Source organism: Phascolarctos cinereus, unplaced genomic scaffold (assembly GCF_003287225.1).
Source record: "Phascolarctos cinereus isolate Bilbo 61053 unplaced genomic scaffold, phaCin_HiC Scaffold_5;HRSCAF=322, whole genome shotgun sequence".
Lineage (NCBI taxonomy): Eukaryota > Metazoa > Chordata > Mammalia > Diprotodontia > Phascolarctidae > Phascolarctos > Phascolarctos cinereus.
In genome coordinates this window covers 266,575,895-266,602,648 of record NW_027555958.1, presented here as the reverse complement: position 1 = coordinate 266,602,648, position 26,754 = coordinate 266,575,895, and the positions used below count along the sequence as shown (strand labels likewise).

Sequence of the window (26,754 nt, the reverse complement as noted above, 5' to 3'; positions counted from 1 at the left end):
CAGGGGATAGGGCACTGGGCACAGAGTCAGAAAGACTTGAGTTAAAATCTGGCCTGAGACACTTATCAGCTATATGACTCTGGGCAAGTCGTTTAACTTTTATTTGCCTTAAATTCATAATAACACTTACCTCTCAAGGTTGTTGTAAGGATTAAATGAAATAATAATTGTAAAGTGAATTCATCCTTTTGTGAAGGCAAAGTAGGCCATCTTTTACCTCAGTTCCTACTTAGCCTTTAACTACTAAATAAGTGTTGCCTCAGACGAACAGAGACCTAGGAAAGACCTTAGCTTAAAAAGGCCAAAGTCTCCCACTGTATCTGGGACCATCACCAGTCAGCTTGACCTATGTCTTGTCACTGGACTCCACTGACTGTGGAGGAGAGAGTGGAGCACCACTCTGCCTCATCCAGTTCACTTGCAAGTCAAGATATCACCCTCCTGATGTCATTGGTCCTCTTTGAGAACGAGGGTGAATAACAACAAACAATTGTAAAGTGCTTAGTATAGAGCCTGGCACATAGTAAGTGTTATTAATTATTATTATATAGAGTCATAGAATATTGGAACTGGAAAGAGAACTATACGTCTAGTCTATTAACGGTTCCTCCACACACTATCTCCATACTTGAAATGCACTTCCTTGTCACTTCCGCATCTTAGAAACCTTAGAAATCCCTCCGGTTTCAGTTCAGTGTCATCAGCTACATGAGGTCTTTCCTAATCCCCTCAAATGTTAGTGCTCTTCCACCTGAAATTTACATTTACTTTTTATATACTCAGTATTTACATATCCATTTATGGGTTATAAACCCGCCCCCTACCCTCAGTATAATGTAAGTGCCTCGAGGGCAGGGATTGTTTGATTTTTGTTTTTGTATCCCTGGCATCTAGAATGAAGTGCTTCACCCGTAGTAGATAGATAACACCTCTAATCAAAGACAACTTGTGGGGGTTCCCTGTGATGCTGTGTAAGCAGAAGGAGACATCACCTCTAATTGGCTGAAACACCCCCAAAACTACTTCCCTTTCTCCCACCTTGAGGTCTGTCCTCAGCACAGCAGTGATATGGGCTATCCAGCAAATTGTCACTAGCCACTTATAGGCAAAGTGTTAGAGATATTTCATCTTTGTTGAATTATATTAAATGTAATTGAATTGAATCACATAGTATAATCCCCTCATTTTATCAACAAATCAACAAGCATTTATTAAGTATCTCTTATATGCCAAGCACTGTGCTAGGCCCCCAAAGAACAAAGACAAAAATCCCCTCAAACAATTTATAGTCTAAGAGACAATACACACATGCACACACACACACACACACACACACACACACAGATACATACATACAATTAATTTTATATGTCACTTATAATGTATGTACATACATATTTCTCTATAGATTAAAACAACTTATTTGTTACATATATCTAAATATAGTTTACATGATAAGATGCACCTAATATATTACATAATATATTATACTTATATTATTTAATATATTATATACATTAGATGTATTATCTTGTATCATATCATAGTATATATTATACATAATTTACCCATGTCACACCCCTTATATAATAATAAAAATATATTTTATATTAAATGTATTTTATTACATAGTATATTTAACATAATGTATTATATAAGATGATGTATATATATTTAGATACACAGATTGCATGTACATAATATATGTGTGTGGCTTTTCCTGGCTCAGTTGTCAATCATTTGGGACATAGCTCCCACTCAAAGGGCACACGGACTGGAGTCTTAGTCAAAGAGACAGACTGGAAGTGGTCCTTTGGCAATGGGCTTATGCTCATTATGCTTCAGTTAAATATTTCCTATCTCCAACAAAACCAACAGGGCTGCCTTTGACACATTTTGTCATACCCCCATTTCTGGAAATTTTTACAGAAAAGGAAACTGATGTTATGAATGTTTTAACTTTTTTTTTTAGGTGTGTTTCAATATATTCAAGAGATGAGAGAAATCCTATATGACTTAGAGACCAGGATCCAGAAAACAAAGCAAAACATAGAAGGAATTGTTCAGATTATGAATGTAAGTCAATTACAAGGTGCTTGAGAAGGTTAGGAATGGAGAGCCAGGGAAAAAGCTGACAAAAAATAATGCTAGAATATACAAGAGTGCATGTCCAGTAATGGGAACTTTAAATTTAAAGAGCACATGAAGGATCCCCACACTACAAAATTGCAAGGGAATACACTGAGCAAATACCGTTTACTGTTCTTGGTCATTATAATTGTGAAATTGGATTTATTATGGACAGTGAAAATTCTCTCTCTAATGTGTGTTTTCTGAAGGCAGATTTTTTTGTTTTAATTTATTTTGAGTGGTCAACAGTCACTTCCATAAGCTTTTACTTATGTTTTAAATTTTTCTCCCCCTCCCTCCCCAAGATGGTGTGCAATCTGATATGGGCTATACATATACATTCCTATTAAATATATGTTCCCATTAGTCATGTTGTAAGGAAGAATTAGAACCAAGAGGAGGAACCACAAGAAAGAGGAAACAAAACAGAAGGAAAGAAAAAAAAGAGCAAATGGTATACTTTGATCCAAAGGCAGATTTCTTATCAACAGGTTGCTGAACTGTTCTAACCTTTTCCTTCCAGGATTGGTCGGCCAACCCTATGTTTGAAAGAAAGGACAACAAGAAAGAAACCCTTTTAGACTTGGACGGAAGGGTGAATAACCTCAACAAACGCTACACGGCAGTCAGAGAAGCTGGAGTGAAGATCCAGGCCATGGTTGCAGTAAGGAAGCTAGAGAAACTCTGGGGAGCACACCTGGTTTCCATGCAGGAGGGGGAAAAGCCAAGATAGACATGATGATGTCATAGGACCAGAGATTTAGAGCCACGGGGGACTAGAGAGATTAGCTAAGCCAACCATCTCCTTTGTACAAGAGGGGAACCTGAACCCCGGGGAGTGAGCTGTCTTGTCTCAGGTCACACAAGTGGTGAGTGAAAAAGGCAGGATTTCAGCTCAGGTCCTCTGAGTCCAAAACCAGTGCTGTCTTTGAATGAGCTGTCATTCAAATCACTCAGTAAGCTTTTTTTTAATTAACAATAGCTATCTTATAAGATTTCAGATCTAAAGCTGGAAGGGAGCTTTGATGCCATCTAATCCAACCCCTCCATTTTACAGATGAGGAAACTGAGACCTAGAGGGGTTAAGTAACTTGTCCAAAGTCATATGGGTGGTAAGCATCAAAGGCAGGATTTGAACCCAAGTCCTCAAGCGGTGGATAGAGTACCAGGCCTGGAGTCAGGAAGACTCCTCTTTGTGAGTTCAAATCCAGCTTCAGATACTTAGTAGGTGTGTGATCCGGGGCAAGTCACTAGACCCTGTTTGCCTCGGTTTCCTCATCTGTAAAATGAGCTGGAGAAGGACATGGCAAACCACTTCAGTATTCTTGCCAAGAAAATCCTAAATGGGGTCATGAAGAGTCAGACACAACTGAAAAATGACTCAACAACAAATCTCAATTCCCAAGCCAATGTTCTTTCCTGTGTACAACATTGCCTCAATCTCGAGCTTTAATTTAAATCTCTCGGTAAACTTATTTTTAAAAGTCAACAGTTGTCATGAAAGTTCAAGTTAGTGTGTTCTCAAAACACACTTAAAAACAGTGAATCATCCTTGCTGTGCCATTGAAGCCATCCTGCTAATTGTTCTGATGGCAGAAACAGCTTACTATGTAGTTGACATAGCTTGTCTTAAGTTGGTGTAGGCAGAGCACATTCTCCCAGGGCCAGTAGGAAGAGAAGGCCCAAGAGGAATGCAGTGGGAAGGACAATGAACATGGTGGTAGGAGATGTGCTTTCAAATGCTGGGCCCTGCTGCTACATGTGTGGCCTGGAGCAAGTCACTGATCCTCCTTAAAGTGAAACACCTCCTAATAGCGGCAACAATAATAATGAATAACTCACACTTATATATTTGGAAAGCAGTTTTCCTGAGTTATCTCCTTTAATCCTTACAACAGCTGGCATTGTTGTTATTATTCCTTTCATATAGATGAGGAAACCAAGATTTAGAGAAGTTAAGTAACTTGTTCAGGGTCATACCAATAGGAGTTAGATGGGGCAGCATTTTTACCCAATTTTTTTCCAACTCCAAAGCTAGCATGTTAGCATGGTGCCACACTAGAAAGTATTAGGGCAATTAGCTTATCATTGAGCAAATCACTTTGTGTCTCTGAGCTCAAGATTTCTCATTGTAAGTAATATGTATTTTTTCTTTTTTTATTACTATGATTTGGGCAAACATCAATAAACATGAACATTTCCATATACAAAGAATATTTTTCAAAAGATTATACATGACCCTATAAATCTTTTACATATAGAATGTTTTCTTAAAAGTATATTAAAACATATATTAAATTTAATTCAGTAATTTTAACACTGCTCTGCTTGTCTGCCCTGCTTCTTTCTATGTTTTTTCAAAAGTGTTTCATTTATACTTTTCCTTCTCTCTCTGTCTCTGTCTCTCTCTGTTTTGGTATCACTTTCATTATACTCCCCCATTGCCCCATTACTCTCTTCACCCCAAAGCCCTTCTTTGTGACAAATATATATAGCCAAAACAAATCTATCCACTGGCTACGACTGAAAATGAACTTCTCATTCTTTACTTCTACACCTTCACCCCTCTAGCAAGAGGTGGGAAGCATGATGATTCTCCTCTAGTCCTGATTGGCTATTGCATTGATCATAGTTCTTAAATCTTTCACAGCTATCCTCCTTTATAATGTTGTAACCACTGTACAAATTGTACTCCTGGTTCTGCTCACTCTGCATCACTTCCTACCAGGTTTCTCTGCATCTATCCCTTTTGTCATTTCTCGCAATACAATAATATTCTGTTACATTCAGATACCATAATTTGTTCAGCCACTCCCCAAATAATGGGCACCCACTTTGTTTTTAGCCCTTTGCTACAATAGAAAGTGTTTCTATTAAAAGAAAATTCATACATATGGGTCTTTTTTCTCTTTCTTTGAGGGTATATAATGGGTCAGCAGGTATTTAGGTGAGTGACTTTTTTGGGTATAGTTCCAGGTTGCTTTCCAAAATGATTGGATTGGTTCACCAGCTCCACCAACAGTTTATTGGTGTGCCTATTTCCCCGAAGGCTCTCCAATGATTGTCATTTTGCTTTTTTTTTTTAATCATCTTGACTAATCTGACAAGTGTGAGATAAAACCTCAGAGTTGTTTTAATTTTAGTTTCTTTTATAATTAATGATTTGGAATCTTTTACCTGGTTGTCCATTACTTGCCTGTATTTGTATCAATTTCCTGTGTATCTTGGACATCAGATACATTTGCTGCCAAGACTTTTTATTTCCATTTAAATGCTTCTAATTCTAATTGTATTGATTTTGTTTGAGCAAAAACAAGTTTTGCCATTTGTAAAAAATAGGGATTGAATCTCTAAAGTTCTATATCCAGATGCCATGCTGAGCAACCAAATAGCTTGGGACTTTTGGTTGGCTGTGTAGAGGTCATGCCACAGTGCTTACGTTTGAACTGAGGTGGTATTTTTGAACATAGTGATGAGTGTGTGGGGTTTTCCACTATTGTGTAAAACGAGAAAACTTCCAGTAAGGCCCCAAGACATTCCTTGGGATTTTTCTTGAGATTCTGAGTCCTGGAACAGAGACAACTTCCAACCCCCCTAAAAAAAAAGTTTTTCCGTCAGAAATCTCCCTGTCCTGAAAAGTGCAGGCATTAGCTCCAGAAGGGCCTGCCTAAAATGTTAGCTGGGGAGGTAAAACATCCATTCATCAGGTTCCATTGCATATTGTCATGGGTTCATGAAGAATGTAACCCAAGACATATAAAATTTCATGGAGGATTAGAGCTGGGGGAAAATCCAGAACACAGGTCACAACAGGGGAGAACATATTAAGGAAGAGGCGTATCATCAAGGGAAGCAGGAAGACACTGAGTGACCGGAAGGGTGTGTGGTATGGGCAGGGAAAAGGGGAAATGATACCAAAGAAGGGTGTCAGAAGGCAGGAAAGGGAAGTAGGAGGGCAATGAAGGGACAGAGTTTCATCTATTTCCTCATCTTGCAGAGGGGCAGCCCTACTCATGATGACCCTTGGTACCTTGATCACTGTGATAATCAAAGTGGAATTTTAAGAAGCATAGACAAAACCTCATGAATATATATGTATATATATGTATAATATAATTTGTGTGTGTGTACACACACATATATATATATATTGTGTGTCTATACACACAATATATATGTATACGTATACATGTATGTGTAAATATATATGTATATATATGGAGAAAAGAAAAAAGAGGGAGAAAGAGAGAGAGGAAGAGAAGGGGGGAGAGAGAGAGAGAGAGATACAGCTAGCAAATATTAAGTGCTGGGGATACTAATACAAGCACACAGGCTGTGCCTGCAAGGAGCTTACATTCTTTTTTTTTTTTTAATGAGGCAGTTGGGGTTAAGTGACTTGCCCAGAGTCACACAGCTAGGAAGTATTATGTGTCTGAGGCCGGATTTGAACTTACGTCCTCCTGACTCCAGGGCCAGTGTTCTATCCACTGTGCCACCTAGCTGCCCCCAGGAGCTTACATTCTAATGGGATTATACAACATAAAGAAGGGAGTGACCATGGCCTGAACCCCTTGTAAAATGGAGGTCTAAGCTAAAGTTGCCATTTCAGAAAAATAGACCTGAGGATGGAGGCATCTCCAGGTTGCTGGAGAGAAGGTAGCGGAAGTGAAGAAGTCTGGAGAATGAATGGAGCCAGGAATAGTATAGAGCTTCTTAGTAGTACAGAAACCATCGTGGGAGCTCTTATTCCCACAAAAAAAGGATACAAGGTGAGCACTTTTAACCTTGAAGCCGCTCTTGGTTTGGCTTTAAGCAAAGTCACTGTTGTAGGTTAAAAGAGTCCTGGGTAACCTCCTCAGCCAGGCAACTGATAGAGGTCTGTGGGGTTTCATGCTAAAGAAGACAAAGTGACCTCAGTGCCCCAGCTTAAGGTGAGCGGACTCCAATTGTGAATACGCTAATCTTAAGGCCAGATAAGGCCAAACACAGGGGTTGGCAGAAATCCTTTGGAGTTAAGGCTTGTACTCATGGATATTTAAAAGTCACACAAAACTGTTGCTCTGTCTGTGTTTCCCTCCCTCCTCTGGATAAAAGTGCTGATTTAATGACTTAGATAAATTCCTTTCCCAGGAAAATGCAGAATTATTTCGAGCTGACACAACGACTGAATCTTGGAAGGAATACGTAGATTATATTGATGTTATGGTCTTAGAAGGATTTGAGCAATTTGTTCGAAAATCTCTGCAGTATCTTCTGAGCAACATGGTAACAGATGTAAGTTTTGAAAATGTCCTTTTGTTTCAAAGGGGATGTTAACGATAGATTTATCGAAAATTGGCCTTGACAAAAATTATTTCTAGAATACCTAAACCCAATGGTACATTCAGACTTTCTGGGGTCCCTAGACACCCCTGTGGCCCTCTCTCTGCCTCCCACCACTACAGAGCCAGTGAGGTTGAGTGCTCTCTGATTCTTAGAGTTGGAGTTAGCTAGAGTTTCAGAGAAGTCAAGGAAATGAGAGGTTCTTAATTGCACCTCTCTTGCACTTTTCTGTTAATCTCGGTGCTTATAAACATTAAGTAGGTATCATGTCACCCTCTTAGTTATGCTCCTAAATCCTGAATATTTCATCTTCTCACTTTTTGTTTAGAAGGTCAATGGTGTAAACTGCTGATTTGGTTTCTGTATTTCTATTTGGGTGCCTAATTCTGAGTTAAGGGTCCCTCCTCCTCCTCTTCCTCTTCCACTGTCACTTGTTTTAGGGATTGTTAAGAACATGGAAGCCTCTGGGCATGGACCTAGTAGGCTAATTGGATCATCTGGTACTGATCATTAGAGAATGTTTTCACCTGGAAATTCAGATATCAGGATAAATAAAAGGAGAGACAATTATCTCTCACTCCTTTAAATGAAGTGGAAGTTACTTAAACAGTGTTCTCTATTACTTTGGAAATAGCCACTTAGCTGCTTACATCAATTTGTGTCAATTTCTTCAATTGTAAAATGGGGATAATTGTATTTACAGTTCCTCCTTCACGGTACTCTGCTGAGAATTAGATGAGGTTTTATATATACACACACACACACACACATATGTGTATATATATATATATATATGTATGTATGTATGGCAGTTTGCAAACTGTAAAAAAACAGTGGTTAGAGTATTGGTCTTGGATTCAGGAAGACACATCTTTTCAAGTTCAAATTCATCCTTAGATGCTTATTAGCTATATGACCCTGAACAAGTCACTTAACCCTCGAATACCTTTATGGAATTTCCCAAGCATTATTATTAATAAAGCACAAATAGGCTTTTAAAAAAATCCCAGGTTATGCAAAATTCATTTCTATCTCATCACAAATGCAAATATAATTATTTTTAGTAGACTTATTCTATGAATTCTTTTGCTTAAGTTGACACTGAGTCTACATTCCCTGAACATACATAATCTGTGTGCTGGGCAAAAGTGACCTAGCAGAATTTGTGGAAGTGGAGCCAAATCGGCTTAGAGTTAAAAAAAAAAGTCATATATGTTTCACAAAATGGATTATCTGCCCATTGATCATTGAGAAACTACTGTAAGCGGAATGACATATAAAGTTAGAAGTAAATAGACCCATTCTGTCAAAGAAAATAATCCTGGGGATCAACTGTTCTCAGGAAACTGTTGCTCCGCTGTTTGAAGTGAGGTTGGAACTAGATGAAGATGTGTTAACATACAATCCATCTCTGGAAATTGGAATCGAAAATGGCTTCTTCTCACTAATAGAGAGTCTGATAAATGACATATACGACACTGCCAAACTGATTCCACGACTGGCAAAAGGCAAACTGAGTTACAAGGTAAGCTTTTCCTTAATTCAGCTGGTATGTTGGTGAGGACTTATGTGTCAGCTCTCTTGGGCCACTTCCCCAGCTTCCATTCACATTGTAAGACTGAGGCCCCCGAAGGTGCTGACTGCTTCTTCCTTGGGGTTCTAGGGCAGCGGTGTCATATCAAATTTAAACAGAAGTAGATCCCTGCAGTCACATAGTGACTTAGGAAATCACAGATAATATTATCTATCTCAGATGGTATTTTTATTTATTTTGTTAAATATCTCCCAATTGTATTTTAATCTAGTTTGGCCCCATGAGTTTTGGAGCCACAGGTGCCTTTGACACCTATGCTAGAAGGGGTAACTCCAAAGGATTGGGGAGGGAGTTTTCTAGCACTTTGCTCACAAGTCCTCAGTCAGTGTTCTCCCAGGTATCTATTAACCAGTGGACATTGCTCCAATATCCGTTTGCTTTTACAAAACAGTGTTTACGAAGTAGGTGTATAGTAAGGACTACAGTATAAAAACATATCCCCGAAGTGTGGAGATACTCTTGCCTCTGCACGTAAATGGGAGTTCAAGAGCCATCTAGTCTAGTTCCCTTATTTTCCGTATGAGGAAACAGAAGTCAAGGCAGATTAAGTCTATAGTGACTTCCAGCTCTAAATCTATGATACTATGAAATTGTTCCCTTCCGGAGCAATCAAGCAACACATATTCCTGAACATGAATGAGAGAAAAGTTCCCCTTCCTACCTTCTTTTAACCTTCTAATAGCCTAAGTAACTCTCTGAAAATAGCTCTGTCTTACCACTTCAAAGTGAGCACAGCTAAACTTTGACTGCAGAAGCAGGCTGACTGCTTTGACCTGTCTGCAGGTTCAACACTCTTCCTACCTGCCCCTCAAACCCCTTTGGGTATTGCAGGGTCAAGTTTATTCATAGGCAGAATAATTCTAATCAGGTTGAAGATTTCAAAGAACAGAGATATAACCACATCCACCTTAAGCTAACTACACAGTTTGTTTAGAGGTAGGTAGCTGGTAGCTCTCCCCACAGATTACTCGTGTGATGCTTGGCAAGTCCCTTACGTGGTTGGCCTCAGTTTCTTCGACTGTAAAATGGGGATAACAACAGCACTACCCAACACGGTGGTTGTGAGGATCCAATGAGATAATATTTGTAAAATCTTGACTCTATATAAATGCTGTTATTTTTTTGTCAACCTCTGCCTCCTGCTGGCCTCCATCTTTGCTCTAGGAAAATGAAACTGTAAGTGCTCTCAGAAGGTTGGCTCTACATAGAAATAATGACATATAAGGGGTAGCTAGGTGGATCACTGCATACAGTGTAGGGCCTGGAGTTGGGAAGACTCATCTTCCTAAGTTAAAATCTGGCCTTAGACACTTACTAGCTGGGTAACCTTGGGAAAGCCCTGTTTGCCTCAATTTCCTCATTTGTAAAAATGATCTAGAGCAGGAAATGGCCAACCACTCTAGTATCTCTTCGAAGAAAACCCCAAATGGGATCATGAAGAATCAGACATGACTGAAATGACTGAACGACAACAACTCAAAGGGAATCAGTGATTCTCAGAAATATACCAACCTATGGTAGGCAGAGAAGCCACAGTGGCTGCTGTCATGTATGTTCATTAGTCGTTCGAGTTGTTTCTATGTGTCACTTCCTTGGGAGGAAGAAGCCTAATAATCTAACCAGCTTGCATCATGAGACATTCTGACCTTTCTCTTCTACATGTAAGACCTCAGATAGCCAACTCCATCTCTTTTCATCAGGCAGAGAATAAGGCCCACATACTATTTTAACTTTTAAAAAAATCTACCAATTCCATTTTTAAGGCTAGCAGCCTTTTCACTAGTTAAAAGCAAATTTCCAGGGGAAAAAAATAAAAGCTAACTTGAACTGTGAATGTGGGCACTTTCATCTATTTGCTTCCTTGCCTTTCCCCTTTCAGAACGACCTAGAAGACAATGCTGACCTGTTAGAAATGAAGGAAGACGTCACGGGCCACGTTTATACCGCCATGAAGCAGGCTGAAGATTATCAAGATTCTTTTGAGAAATATTCTTACTTATGGATGGATAACCTCCATGAATTCATGCAGCACTTCTTGACTTATGGTCGCATGTTCACAGCAGAAGAACTAGAGGCTCATGCTGAAGAAAGCCTCCCCAAAACACCCCCAACTCTAGCCCAATTTCAGCAGCAGGTAATGTTAAAATGACAACAATCAAGGCACAAGAAGGACTTTAAAAATTACTATTGATGTTGGGAAAGAGTGTATCCAAATAACTCTAAGTCACCTTTATATAAGACTTAACCACCTTATAGGTTATCTGTAGAGATTTCTGATCTGGTACTGGTTTCTCCCTGCAACTTAAAACATTTCTATGCTATCTTTCCATCTTTCCATCAGATAGAGTTTGCTCAGGGAATACAAATTAATTTTTAATATTAGCCCAATATAATTAGACAGGGAAAATGCCGGAAGTTATATACATTTCAAGACAAACTGACATAATTTCTTATTTGTGTCACTATCCCATTTCATCAACATGGATAATTAGGAGTTGTTTGTAGTCTATTTCCTACACTATAGGTACTTTAAGAATCACCCTAGACTCTTGGGATGATGCAGGGCCAGGGTGTCTATTAGTACTGCCCCTCTCAACTGCAGATAGAAGCCACACTCAAAAGATTCTGGTTCTCTGTGCTCTCTAAGGAAATCACTAGTTCATTTTACAGTTCCAATGTGACACTGATGTCTGCTTTTCAGATTGATTCTTATGAGAAGCTCTATGAGGAAGTCTCCAAGTTTGACAACAGCAAAGTATTTAATAGTTGGTTGCAGAGTGATTGCCGTCCATTTAAACAAGCCCTTCTTAATATCATTAAACGGTGGAGCCTCATGTTTAAGCAGCATCTGATTGACCATGTTACTAATAGGTAGGTTATTCCAATGTTCTTCACTTAGATTCACCTTCATTTGATGAATGATGTCTGTCTTGAAAATGAAAACTCATTAATCCGCTGGGACGTCTTAGGATTCCAACCTGCTCTGAAGAGATTAGATACCTACACAGTATAAATTCTGTCATCATTCTTGTAGTTCTGTTATCTGCAAAATGAGGGGCCCACAACCTCTGAGATACCATTCTACTTACAATTATTGGATAATTTCCCCAGAGTAGAGAAGGCAAATTTTTATTAGTCCAAGTCATTAGGCTGATCCAATAAAAGGGATTCAAGGTAGAAATTCTAAAAGCTCTAGGCATCTGGATTCAGGGCTGGTCTCACATATCACTAAGGGAGATAAGATGTGGCCCAGAATCTGCTTTAAGGTAAAGGAAGAAGATTGGACCTGGGGAGGCGGGGGTTAAGCCTTGATGATATGGTCCTGGTGTCTGAGACCTCACCCTGCTCTAAAGATGGCATACCTCCAATCAAGTGGAAGAGGTCAGACCAAGGAGGCCAGAGGTCCAGTTCATCTAGCCTCTCCAGCAGAGGGTATTGCTTCCTTATCCCAATGGTTATTTGAATCTTTCACTCTGTTCATTGTTCAACTATTGTTCCCACGCATTCAAGACTTTCCCTTTTTTTTTTTTTGGTTTTAGGCAACTGGAGTTAAGTGACTTGCCCAGGGTCACACAGCTAGTAAGTGTCAAGTGTTTGGTCTGAGGCCGTATTTGAACTCAGGTCCTCCTGACTTCAGGGGCCGGCCCTCTATCCACTGTACCACCTAGCTGCCCCTAAGACTTTCCCACCTTAATCTGCTTATTGCCTGCAAAAAACACTCCATTAAAATAAATGTATACTTTCTAAATTTGTACTTCTGTCATATACACCAATGCTTTCTACTTGGCTTGGGCCCATTTGTCTGTTTTCCTAACTGGATATCTCTTTGCCCCATTGTCCATTTTAATTCTCCTTTGTTAGATTATGAGTCACGAAGATTATTGACCACTTTACAAATTACTGTTTTTTAGTCTGGCCGATCTCGAAGTTTTCATGAAAGAAGCCAGAGCAGGTTTAACAAAGCCTCTCAAAGAAGGTGATTATGATGGTCTTGTATCAGTCATGGGGCACTTAATGAAGGTCAAAGAGAGACAGGTAGCAACAGACAACATGTTTGAACCTCTGAAGCAAACCATTGAACTACTAAAGACCTATGGAGAGGAGATGCCAGAAGAAATACACATGAAGTTACAGGTGAGGTTGCTAACCAGTTGGATTATGTGGATAATGAATGTATTCATGTAATCAAACAGCAAATAAGTAAGCACCTATTACGTGGCCAGTGCTGTGACAGGCACCGAGCACTCCACAAGAGAAGTACAAGATGTAGTTTCTGGGGGTAGCTAGGTGGATAGAGCACCGGCCTTAGAGTCAGGAGGACCTCAGTTCAAATCTGGCACTCACTAGCTATGTGACTCTGAGCAAGTCACTTAACCCCGATTGCCTCACCAAAAAACAAAAACAAACAAAAAAAACCAAAACCAAACCAAGATATGGTTTCTGTATTACTTTAAAGACTGAGAGACTTCTGGTTGTGGGTAGAGTGCACCCAACAAGAACTAATATGTATTTGCCTTAGAGTCATGCAAATCTAACTCAAATGTTTCTAAACTGAGAAGGAAAAGAGAAGAAAAAAAAGCTTTCCCCATATACCTATTGAGCTAGATGCAACAGATGGCAACTACAGTATTGGAAGAAGAGTAGCAATAAATGGGTAGGGATGTGTGGGTAGAAGAAGGGACCAGAGACGACCTAGGTGGACAGGTGGAAAATATTGGAATTTAGAACCAGAACAGCATCCCATCCAGAGCCTAGCTGCTCAATTTTGCCGTGATAGATTGTCCTGAGGGCTGACAGAAGTGCCACTTCAGTGAGAAGAGCAAGCCTTGGGGAGGCTGCCAGAAAACACAGGAGATCCTCACCATGTTTCCCTAGGTGCTGAGATCAGTGCCCCTGTTTTCCTCACCCATTTCTTCCCTTGCTTTATTCATTCTGTAGCATAAAATTGAATGGAAGGGAAGCCAGCCATGATGTTTTTTCTTTCCCTTCCTCTTCTGTAGCAGCTTTGAGAACAACTGTCTCTGTAAATGGTTATTTTTCTCTGTATGCAGGTAAAAATGTATTAAAATCAGGGAGGCCTTTCAAATCTGTGCTCACTCGAATGTTAAGCAGTGAAAATTGTAGTGGACCAAAGACAAACTTGAAAGGGAAGCAGATTTGAATTAACTTGGATTGGCCACTAAAAAAAAAAATGGATGGAGGTTTGAGCTGCACATTTAACTGAGATTATAGTGCACTATAGAGAGAAGGAGGATAATATTAGGGGACAGATTTCACTTGATATGTGAACTAATAAAAGGTCCTGAATTGTAAATGGTTTGCATGGGTAATTTTACTTTCACTTTCAAACCACTGACAGCTGCCTTTTTTTTTCCTTTTTTAGTGCACTGGGTTTTTGCTTTTGTTTTTTGAGACTGGGTCTTCCTATCTAAATATATAGATATCCCTGCTAAGTACAGCAGTTACTTAACGCTAAATACTGCTGCTGACTGGTATGGAAGCTTTGACCTCCATTTTCCCACCTGAGTGAATTAGTACCTCTTTAGACAGCCTAGTGACCCCTGCCTCTTGGGGACTCAGAATTCCCAGACTCCTTAGACTCTGGAGTAGCAGGAATTACAGAAATGCCATTAGAGTTTTAAAAGAAAGCTCACAGCATAAGAGAGGAATGAACTAAAACTATGCCTTCATAAAGGAAAGATAAAGGGAGTGCTTCCTCAACCTTACCAACCTGACGTCAGCTCAGCCTGCCTTGTTCAACACCACCATCTGCTGGTTACAGAAGAAATAGCAGCTAAGAGTTGCTTTGAAGGAAGCTAGGGATTTTGAAATGAATAGGTGAGGAGCAGTGTGTTCAGGCTGTGCAAAGGCATAAATCTGAAAACTGTATGTCAGGTATAGGGAATATCAAATTAAGTCAGTTTGGAACAGTGATTTAATCATTATAGTTGCAAGAACACACTATAAATTTTGGAAATCTAACTTCATATATGATTGTTTTTATTCTTATTGGTGTAATATATGTTTGTTGAAGGTTACTAAGTTCAGGATTTTTAAAAACAGGCAGATGGAAGGAATGACCCTTTCACATGTGAAGGATGGTAAGCATTTTTGCAATGTGCAGAATCTTTATGACTGGAGGTAAAAGGGAGGTAAGATTGGTGAGAGAATCAGGAATTAGGACAAGTTGTTTTTGAGGGTCTTGGAATTCAGAATGAGAGTTTGGACTTGATGTGATAGATTATTAAAATAGGACCTCAAATAGGAGTTCAACATGATGAAAATAGTGTTTGATGCATATGGTTCTAGTTTTTGTGAGTTATGTATATGATCATTAAGTATAGAGAAAATAAAACTCTCCTTTATCTGTTGGGGGGGGGGGAGTAACACAACTGATTTACCTCCTTATTCATTATTTCTTCCAGGAACTTCCAGAGCAGTGGACCAATACAAAGAAATTGTCTATTCAAGTCAAACAAAATGTGGCTCCTCTACAAGCCAATGAAGTGAATATAATTAGAAGAAAATGCCAACAGTTTGAGGTACCCCTGTTTGTCTCATGGGAGAAATCCTGTTAAGCAGAGCCATAACTTTCTTATTTTAATGCTCAGGGCAAGTTTCACAAAATGCAACTAGGTGCAGATAGCATCACAAAATGTTCTCAGATCAGCTTTTTGGAGGCAAATTCAGTTGAGGGGAGATGGAAACCCACAGAAGCGTAGGGGGCAGTTTAACTGGGATATGGACAAAGGAAGGTAGAAGCACTTGCCACATTGTAGCGTCCTATTTTAATTAATTATTCTTGTTAAGTAGGTGCTAAGCCCAGTTGGTTTAAGGATGCAGGAATTGAAAGGCTGTCAGTCCCATTAAATTTCAGGATCTTGGCTAAAGCTCTGGTTTCCCCACATCAGTAACAGTACTGTTGGTTAGTAGTACATAGCTCTCAGATCCTGCTGGAATTTGGGCTACATGGCATTTAATTTGTAATGACAAACTATATAAACTGGACTATTTAGTGCATTTTGTCATTTGTTTGAAATCTAAAGTCCATGTTTTCTTTTTCCTTTTAGCTCAAGCAGCATGAATTTAGAGAAGCTTTCAGACGAGATGCCCCCTTTTCATTTACGGATCCAGCACCTTACAAATCCCTCAATAAGGTATTTCATTCGAAGGTGCAAAGATGTAGCCATCCTTTGGCCAGTGATTTATAACAGTAAAAAGTGACATTCTGCATTGTTTCTTCATTCTTTTGTGCTTTAATTCTTGTGAGTATAAAGATGAGGCTAACTTTGTCTGACCTCAGAGGCAGAATATTTATTTCTGTGTAAATGCAGGTGCCTATAAATTGGGCCAGGGACGATGGACTTTGCTTGGAGAAAGAAAATGATCATATTTAGTAAATCTGCTAAACACTATCTCTTATCTCTCCTTTTTCTTTCCTACCCCCCAACTTCTGAAAGCACCTCATAGCCTTCTGTGTCATTCTCCACCAAAAAATGGGATATAAAAGAATGAGCTCTGGAATTATAGTCAGAGGATCTGAGTTCAAATTCTGTTTCTGCTCTTTAATAGTTAAGTGACTTTATGTAAGTCATTTAATCTCCTTGGAACTGTTTCCTCCTCTGTAAATTGGGTGGGAATTTGTTCTACATTAAAGATTCTTAACCTGAGGTTCTGTGGAAAGATCTGAGTGAGGTACATGAACTTGGATGTAAAAAAAAATGTTATTTTCAGTAACCTTTAACTGAAATATAGCATTTCTTTCCATTATGAACATAGGTTTAAACATTATTCTGGAGCAACCAGGTTGCACAATGGATAGAGAGCATTGGCCCCAAGGGTCAAGAGGACCTGAGTTCAAATCTGGCCTCAGACACATGGTATTCACTAGCTATGTGACCCTGGGCAAGTCACTTAACCCCAATTGCCTTGCAAAAAAAAATTTTTTAATCTGAAAAGGTGTCTACAGGCTTCACCAGACCTCCAAGTGTGCAAGGGGATTCATGGGATAAAAAAGTTGAGAACCACATAAACTCTAAGGATCCCTTCCAGTTCCTAATCCTACACATGTACTAGGGCTGTCCCCTGAAATTCCACTGGCATCATTGGGTTGCATGGAAGTCATGTTATGGGGGGAGGTGTTTAAAATGGAGTAGGCCTAGGTAACTTTCTTAAATCCAGATCCAGAAAACTCCTAGAGGATAAGCCTGATTTGAACTCTCTGGTCAGAGATCAGGGAAGAGAAAGGGGGATTTTTTGGCTTTTATTTTTCCCCCAGATATGTTCCAAGGTTCTTCTGGAACTGATCGGGACCCTTATTAGATCCCATAAATAATCTGATTCTCTTTATCCCCAAAGCCAGGGATGCACTATTGCCACGTAGGTCCCATTAGCGTGGACAGTAGTATACTTTGTTTATAGTTTACTTATTGTCTCAAAATTTGTTTATGCCAGGAAAGTTCATTTCTCCCAAGGGACATCTCCCAGGGACAAGGCCCCTGGAATGGAAGTGAGTTGAGGCAATGCTTTTTGCTGCCATCTACCTTCCATATTGAGAAATTTTGGCAGTAAAATACAACTTAACTAGTACCAGAAGGAGGGGGATGTTGGCATGTGGGACAGGGAGAAGATGGATAGCCAAAGTCCCTTCAGTAATGCCAACCCTCTTTTGGCTAGTACTTCAAGCATTGCCCTTTGCCTATTTTGTTTGTTTAATCCAAGCCAGGAATAAGTAGGCAAATCAAAGGACCTAAATTTCCCTTACTTTTCCTGTCTTTGCCTCCTTCAGTAGAGGTTCTAAAAGAGAATGACATTATTACCGCATTGATAACAAGAGGAAGATGGATATGAAAACTCAGGCTGGGACTTGTTCATTCAACATAATTTCCCCACAGAATTAGGGGTACCTGGGCATCATACAAAAGATGGAGCAAGATATGGTACTTGTTTAATGAGAATCATAGTCTGAATTATTTGGGGAAAGAATTTAAAAAAAAACCATATCATGACAAGAAAAAGAGAAACTATTTCATGGGAAAATGAGGTGGCAAAGAATTATGTCCTGTGGAATTTTGTGATGTGAATTGGAGTTTCATGGAAAAAATGTAATGCTAGTGAAAATTTCATCTCTAAAATGTTAAATCTGAAATTATATATGTATCAAAAATACTACATATGGCAATATTTTCATTGTGAAATAGGCTTAATTCTCTTGATTTTATTCCAAAGTTTCTCCAAATCCCATTTATTTTGGGAGTATTCTATACTTTCAAGCCCTGATCCAGACCAGTATTTATTGTGTTCTGCCAACATGTTTCAAGCCCCCAAATCCTTCATAGTTTGCAAAGCATTGGTCTTTGGTCTAAAATGGATTTGGAAAGTAATGGAACCTTTAAATATTGTTCTTAGCATTTTTCTTTTATTTCTAGCAACAAAGAAGCACTGCAGCTATGAAAGGTGTCATGGAACAACTTTCCAAGTCAGCTAGTTTGTTTGAAGTCTCAGTCCCAGATTATAAGCAACTCAAAGCCTGTCACAAGGAGGTACGCCTGTTGAAAGAGCTCTGGGATATGATCGTCTTGGTAAGTGATCAGATTGGTATCATGAAGCAAGTAGATGTCTATTATCATTTTATTCAGTCAGTCTAGTTCAGAGATGAGGAATTTTATAGGCTGGATTCAATTTTAGGCTTAATTTCTTTTAAAAATATTTTTATGAATATCATTTATTTTTACATCACTGCCATTGCTTATTTAAAAAAGAAAGAAAAAGAAAACAAAAAGTTCAGGAAAAGTTAACCAATTACAACATTATACCGATAAACATAGTGGTTATAGAAGAGGAGAAGAAGGAGGAGGAGGAGGAGGAGGACACTTCATAGTGTCCCACCTCTGCAAAGAAAGGAGGCACATTCTCATATCTCTTTTTTGATCACACAGTGTTCAATTTCAATTGTTTTATTGTTGTCCTTTCCATTTACATTGTTGTAATACTTATGTTTATTGTTTTCCTAGTTTTGTTCACTTGATTTTGTATCAAGCTAGATGTCTTCCCACATTTTTCTGGATTCATCATAGTCCATCATTTCTTCTAAGTTATTATTTTAATAGCTATTCTTTATTTGAACTACTTTGTTTTCAGCTTTTTTTCTACTATAAAAAGTGCTACTGTAAATATTTTGGTATATATGGGACCTTTATTTTTATCATTGACCTCTTTGGGGGTATATGCCTATCAGTGGGATCTCTGGGTTAAAGAGTATAGACACTTCAATCACTTTCTTTGAATAAATTACATCTGGTTTTCTAGAATAATTAAGCCAATTCACAGCTCCACCAGCAGTGTATTAATGTGCCTGTCTTTCCACAGACCCTCCAGTCTTGTTGTGGTAGATTGACTCAGATATTTTATGCATTTTGCAGTTATTTTGAATAGACTTCCCATTCTATTATTTCCTATTGAGTTTTCTTGTTGCTGTGTGGAAGTGCAATTAATGCTTGTGGGTTTATTTTGTATCCTGCTAATTTACTAGAGATATTGATTGCCTCGTTTGTTTTTTTTTTTTGCTGATTTGTTAGGATTTTCTAATTTAATCATTATGGCATTAGCAAGTAGAGATAGCTTCACCTCTTCTTTGCCTATCCATATGCCTTTAATTTCTTTTTTCTGATAGTTATTGTTAGCATTTCTAGAATTATGTCAGACAACAGTAGGGAAAAGGAAGCATCCTTGTTTTATTTTTGTTTTTATTGGGAAATTTTCTGATGTCTCCTCAAATAATGCTAGCATTTGGTTTTAGATAAATACTTTTGTCCTTTCATACCTACACTTTGAAGAGTTTGTCAAAGGCTTTTTTCTGTAACTATTGTGTAGTTTTGAATGCTTTTTAAAAAAATGTAATCGTTAATTGCTTGTTTAATTGGTTTCATGGTGTTGAAATATCCTCGTATCCTTGATATAAATCCAATTTGATTCTACTGAATATGTTTTGGATACAGTCATGTAGAACTTTTGTCAGGATTTTACTTAAAATTTTAAAATTGCTGTTCATTAATAATATTATCTAAGGTTCTCCTTCTTTGATTTATACTTCTCTGGTTAAGGTATGAGGACTATGTGTAGCACCACCCTCAGGACTCACCAGCCCAACTCACAGCACCATTGGCAGGTTAGATCTCCATGGGATGGCTGTTGCTATTCCAGGTGTTCTAGGGGTCACCATGTGGGTGGCTATCCTCCTAAAAGCTAGCTCACAAGCCCCAAGAAGCTCAGTGCACTTCTTCTTAGTCAGTTCTTTAAAAAATGCATTTACTCAAATGGTATAGCAGAATCAAATGGTATTACAAAGCATCTGTCCCAAACCTCAGAAGCACATTCTCACACAAACACACCCAGAATCCAGAAGCAGGGAAAAGTGGGCCCTAAATTAAAATACAATGATAGTGAGTACATGTGTAGGGAACACACATGGCCAAGGCAACCAACAATCCCGGCATTGCAGATCCTTGGTGTTCTTTCTTGCTCCAGAGTCCCTGTGAAGTTTCTTGAAGTTTCTCCATCATTCAGCTGCACTGTCTTTTTCACTGAACCAGCTCTTTGCAGAGCGCAGCGTCTCTGATAGAGGGGCAGTCACTCAGCTGGGCAGCTCCTTCTAGGGTGCAGTGGCTGGAATGGGTACTATGCTCCTGGGCTGGGTCAAGCAGTTCACTTGATAGCTGTGCTGGCGTCTCACGAGGCTCCATTGCCCTGGGCACATGGCACAGCCACTGTCCTCTTCTCAGGGTGGAGTATCTCTGCTGCATGGTTTGGTCTCCCAAGCTTGCTCTTTAGTGGGCAACCGAAATCTCTTTTCCACCTTCAGCCTCTGAGTGGCCTGGGGAGGGAGGTGGATGCTGCCCTCTTTCCAGCTGGAGTGTTACCTAACTCTTTTCAGTGAAAGGACTGACCCTTAGCCGAAGACCAGCAGAAGCTTCTTCCCTTTGACAATCAACCTCAACTCTGAGGTGGATGGTCACCTCCAGACAGGTGGATTGGAGATTTGCCTTTCCTTTGGACATATTTTTCCTGTAGAAATGTCCTTTCCCTCCTTATTCTATGTTGCTTTATGGTATTTAGTTGAATCATTTTTATCTCCTAAATTCTTAGGGAAATCTTATGTAAATGAGTGACTAGGGACTTAAAAGTGTCCCGTGGGTACGTATATTTTTTTTTCTGGAGAGCCAAATGTTAAATATTTACTAGTATACCACTGCAGGACTGGCCCAAAACAGACACTAAAATTTCCACGTAGTCTGTGTGGCCTACTGGCAGCAGAAAGGACAACTCTGAGCATGCTCCATGGGCTGGCCCTGCTAGGTTAATTCAACTTAGGTTTTTGGATTTGTAAAGTTCTTTCAGGAGACCTATCGTTTTTCTTTTCCTTTTTTGGAGTCAATCAGGGTTAAGTGGCTTACCCAGAGTTACATAGCTAGTGTCTGAGATGGGATTTGACTTCAGGTTTTTCTGACTCTAGGGCCGGTGCTTTATCCACTGTGCCACCTATCTGAGACCTATTCTTTTTTTTTCTTTTTTTGGTTACATTTAATTTTTCTTTTATTTTTTCCTCAGTTACATGTAAACAAAAAATTTAAAAATTAAAAAAAAATTTTGAATGCCATATTTTTCCCTCCCTCTAATCTCTCCCCTCTCATTGAGAGGGCAAGCAATTTGATATAGATTATACATGTACAGTCATGAAAAACATTTCCATATTAGCCATTTTGCAAAATAAAATGCAGACCCAAAAAACCTGCCAAGAATAACAAAGAAAGTTTATGTATGCGTATACATGCGTGTATGCATACACACATACAGATATATCTGCATACATATATACATATAGATATTTACATATGTATGTGTCTCACACACACACACACACACACACACACACACACACTTCAATCTGCATTCAGACTCCATCAGTTCTTTCTCTGGAGGCGAATAGCATTTTTTCTTTTTTTTGTTTAATATTTTATTTTTTCCCCAGTTACACATAAAAACAATTTTTAACATTCTTTTTTAAAATGTTGAGTTCCAAATTTGCTTCCTTCCTCCCTCCCCACGTTCCCAATTGAGAAGACAAGCAATTAGACATAGGTGAGACTTATAATTCTTAAGTTACCTTTTTGCATCTTGTTTTCCTGTTCCTCACTTAGGGTGTATGGAAAACTCTTGTGTTCTTTTAATGTTGTTGCTTTTCACTTCTGCCAAATTTTCTTCCATATTATTATTTTTATGTTACAAATATCTCAATCTCATTTTCATTCTTTAGAGAGATTCCTTAGCATGAATTCATTTTTCCTTAATCTGACTATCGTGTTTTTAAAATTTGTGTTGAGTTCCAATTTCTGACCTATAATCATTCCTTATTTGTTCTTTTGTGGGTTTCATTTCTTTTTTGAACTATTTTTGAATTTCTTGTTTGCGATCCTTGGGGAGTCCTTAGGATTTGTTTTATATCAGGCACTATTTAGCTCTCTTTACTTCATATTTTCTTTTCTTTTTTTTTAATTTTTAAAATTTATTTTGATTTATCAACAATCACTTCCATATGCTTTTGAGTTGAAAATTTTTCTTCCTCTTCCTCCCCAAGATGGCACACAATCTAATATAGGCTTTATATTTACATACCCATTAAACATATTTTCACATTAGTGAAGTTGTAAGTAAAAATTAAAAGCAATAGGAGGAACCATCAGAGAGATGAAACAAAACTCAACAGAAGGTAAAAATAAGTGACAGCGATTCGACTTCCATAGTTCTTTCTTTGGATGTGGACAGCATTTTCCATCCCAAGGCCTCTGGAGATGTCTTAGATCCTCGTAATGCTGAGAAGGGTTCAGTTTAACAATCTTAGTCATTGCATAATGTGGCTGTTATTGTGTACAAAGTCCTCTTGGTTCTGCTCACTTCACTCAGCATCAGACCATACAAGTCTTTCCAGGTTTTTCTGAAGTCAGCCTGTTCATCATTTCTTATAGCACAATAGTATTCCATTACATTCCATATTATATTTTCTAAGAGAGCTTTATATTTTCTTATTTGTTATTTGTTTTTGTTTTTAAGATATTTCCTGTTGATTTGTCTAGGTGTTATTCACTGGATCTTTATTGAGGCTTTTTGCTTAATATTTTTGGAATTTCAGCCTTATTTTATTTCCCTGTCACTCATTTCCTGGCCTTCCTTTTTCTGATGAGCAGACTGCAAAGGCTGAGCTGCAAGGTTACCTCAGCCTCCCCATGTGGTAGTTTCCAGAGTTGGCCATCCTGGGTCACCTCTCTGGGGACAGGACTAGCCCCAGATGGGGTTTCAGTTCTCTTTCCTTCGGGCCTGATGCAGCTGTCCATGATGTACCCTTCCCTATTCCTTCCTTTGTTCTCCTCATTTCCTTCGTGGTAGAATAGTCTATGGATGGTCTGAAGTTCAGGCAGCTTTGGGGTAAGACCCTACATGTGAATTGTCTTGTGCTCCTGTTGGGAGCATGGAGAGGTTCGTGGGGGAAGGCTGCTGAGTAGGCACTCAAGTATTAGAATTTTATAGTGATAGGCTTTTACCTTGTTAGGAATTCAGTCTTCTGTGGAATTAGTTATAATTACTCTACATTTGATGCATAATAACATTTATGGGAGTTGGAGGGTTTTTGAAGAGGTTTAGAGAAAAGTGACTAATCTGCATTTTGCTAGTCATGCCCTTTGACTTAATTTCATTCAACTGGTGGGGGTGTACATACAAATTATAAAAGAGAACATTCCCCTTTATGTCTATGGTTGCAAAAGTGCAATATGAATAATGAAGCTGTGTGTGGGAGTGTGGCGGGGAGAGAATGGAAATCACCAACAAGTGATCTACATACAAGATCTTGAACCCTAAAATTTATGACAAGCTCCTGTCCTTCCATGTCTGCCTCCATTTCACTCCTAAACTTGATCTTTCTCCTCATTGCAGCTTCTATTCCTTCCATCCCTCTCTGTTTCCCTGGTCTATCACCCCTGTTCTGCTTTCATTTTCTTCCCTTCAGTGACTTTACCTCACAGTGAAGTAGTTCAATAAGGCATTCTCTTCCACCTCTGAAACTTTTATTTTTCATATACTACTAATAGCCAACCTTGTGTCATTCTTATCACCTGCTTCCCTACTCTCAAATTGCTGAACATCACTGAAGAAGTCATTGAATTGTGACAATGTGTCCATTACAGATTCATATTGTTTAACTTCAAATGGGCCTTCCTGACACTCATTTTATTAACTTTTGATTGACTTCCTATCACAACCCCCACAATGACTGTTCTAAACCTCCTCCACTCTTATCAAACCCCCAATTCTACTCCCACCACTCTTTCTCTAAGCAGGTAACCTATTTTACTGAAAAGATTAAGGCCATCTGTAATGAGCTCTCTCTTCCCTCCTCCTCCATTTCTATACCTTCCCTACATCTATACCCATTCTTTCCTCATTTGCTCATCTCAGAGAAAGAAGTAGTCTTTACCTTTGCCCTTGCCATTGCTAATCTCTCCATTTTTACCCCAATCTCATCTCCTCCTATCTCCTTTGGGAGCTTGCCAAACAGTAATTACCTTTCTCATCCATTAATCTTTGTTCTCTCTCTAACAGTTCTTTCCTTGTGCCTACAAATATAATTAGGTTTTTTCTGTCCTTAAAAAAACCTTCACTTGGAAACTTCTGACTCCTGACACCACCACTCTGCTAAAACTTCTCTTTCAATGCTCTCCATTGATCTCTTAACTGCTAAATCTAATGGCTTTTCTTTGCAATTCCCTCCTTTCTTTGACCTTTCTGCAACTTTTGAGAATGATCATCACCTCCTCCTGGATACTCTCACCTCCCTTCACTTTTATGACACTACTAGAAAGCAATGTTTTTCTCTTAGCTGTCAAATTGCTCTTTCTCCTATTTTACTGGCTCCTTAACCTCCTCCTGCCCCTGAGTATAAGTGTTCCCCATGACTTTGTTCTGGAACCTTCGCTCTCTCTGTCTGTCTCTGTGTTGGTCTGTCTGTCTCTCTTGTTACTCTATCTTTGTTGTTCTGATCTACTCCCATGGATCCAATTATTTCCTCTATGCAAATGACCTCCAGATCCAGCCCTACTTTCTTCTTTGTATGTTAGGCCCATGTCCCCAACTACCTCTGCTTGAATGCTTTATTGGCAGCTGAAACCTAAAATTGAACACATCATCTCCCCTGCCTTCTGCCTTCCCTATTTCTATAGGTGGTATCACCATTTTCCCAGACACCCAGGCTAACCACCTCAAAATAATCTTTGCTTCTTCATTCCTCACATCCATTTCATTGCCAGGTTCTAATAATTCTCCTTCTACAACGTCTCTTACATATCCTCTTTTCTTTGCTCATATGGTCACTACTTTAGATTAAGTTTCCATCAACACTTACCTGAACTGCTCTGCAGGCCTCTGTCTGTCCCCTTTTCCAATCTAGTCTTCACACAACTGTCAAAATAATCTTCCAGTTTTACAGATCTGATGATGTCACTCCCTTACTAAAAAATCTTCAGTAGCTCCCTGGTCCCTCTAGAATAAAATAAAAACTCATCCTGACTTTTTAGGCCATTTATAATTTGGCTTCAGAAGACCTTTCCAGTTTAATGTCACTTTGCTTCCTGTTATATATTACATTTTCTAACCAAACTAGGCTATAACATGTTTCCTCATATGTCATTTCCAGATTCTTTACATACAGGCCACCCTCCATGCTTAGAGCACACTTCTCAGCTTTGTCTTTCAGAATTCTCCTCCTTCAAGGCCTAGTTTCAGGTTTCACTTCCTTGGTAAAGTCATCTGGATGCTATTCTCTCATTTCTCAGATTTCCTTAGAGTATTTTTTCTCCTGCATTAAATTTGAGATTTCAAAGAACAGAAGAAAAATGCTCTGAATTTAAGGGTTTATTGAGTAATATGTAAGACATGTGGACATATTCACTCATACAGAAAAAAATATAAGGAAACACATCATCATTGGTACATCTCACTGCCATCTGCCTTTTTTTTTTTTTAATATGGTCAGGGAAATGAAGTCAAACGTATTACTGTTCCAGAAGATTAGTTCTATCCAGACAATAATGCGCTGACTACTGGGGAGCCCACGTTTGATAGGGGTCGTGAGGTTTTATAGTGAGGCACACAAAGGGAACTATTACCTCTTCCAGACGCAGTAATCTATGCTAAGCAGATAAGGCTAAACACAGGAATAGTAGAATTCCTTTACAATCACTGGGGCTGTACTCATGGACATTTATTAGTCACTCCAGCTGTTCTTATCTTTAAGTCACCCTACTTCCCACTGGAAAGGGCTTGGTCCAACTGACCTACGTCATCTTCTTTGTCCTTCTCACTATGCGTTATACAGGTCTGTATACATATTGTATCCCACTCCATCCCCTGCCCAGAAAGTAATTAAGCTCTTTGAGACCAGGAATTATTTTTCTTAAAAAAAAAATTATACTCAGAATATAGTACATATAAAGTAAATGTTTAATAAATGTTTGTTTAACAAAATTGATTTGAATTGAATCTGAAATATATTTTTAAAGGGCAGAAATCACCACAAGGATAAACAGATGCTGTTGTTTTTTAAATTTTATTTATTCTTTTAGTTTTCAACATTCACTTCCATAAGATTTTGAGCTCCAAAT

General features: G+C 38.8%; 1 protein-coding gene across 1 annotated transcript in view; it reads left to right on the top strand.

The window, feature by feature from the left end:
* The window catches only part of DNAH17 (dynein axonemal heavy chain 17), a 224,254-nt gene that overhangs the window by 50,910 nt on the left and 146,590 nt on the right, over positions 1-26,754 (top strand). The window contains exons 16-25 of the mRNA XM_020966020.2: positions 1,973-2,076; positions 2,654-2,794; positions 7,261-7,404; positions 8,795-8,977; positions 10,926-11,180; positions 11,748-11,917; positions 12,958-13,180; positions 15,472-15,588; positions 16,117-16,203; positions 18,475-18,627. Coding sequence (XP_020821679.1) covers positions 1,973-2,076; positions 2,654-2,794; positions 7,261-7,404; positions 8,795-8,977; positions 10,926-11,180; positions 11,748-11,917; positions 12,958-13,180; positions 15,472-15,588; positions 16,117-16,203; positions 18,475-18,627 — 1,577 coding nt within the window. The remainder of the gene's footprint in view (positions 1-1,972; positions 2,077-2,653; positions 2,795-7,260; positions 7,405-8,794; positions 8,978-10,925; positions 11,181-11,747; positions 11,918-12,957; positions 13,181-15,471; positions 15,589-16,116; positions 16,204-18,474; positions 18,628-26,754) is intronic.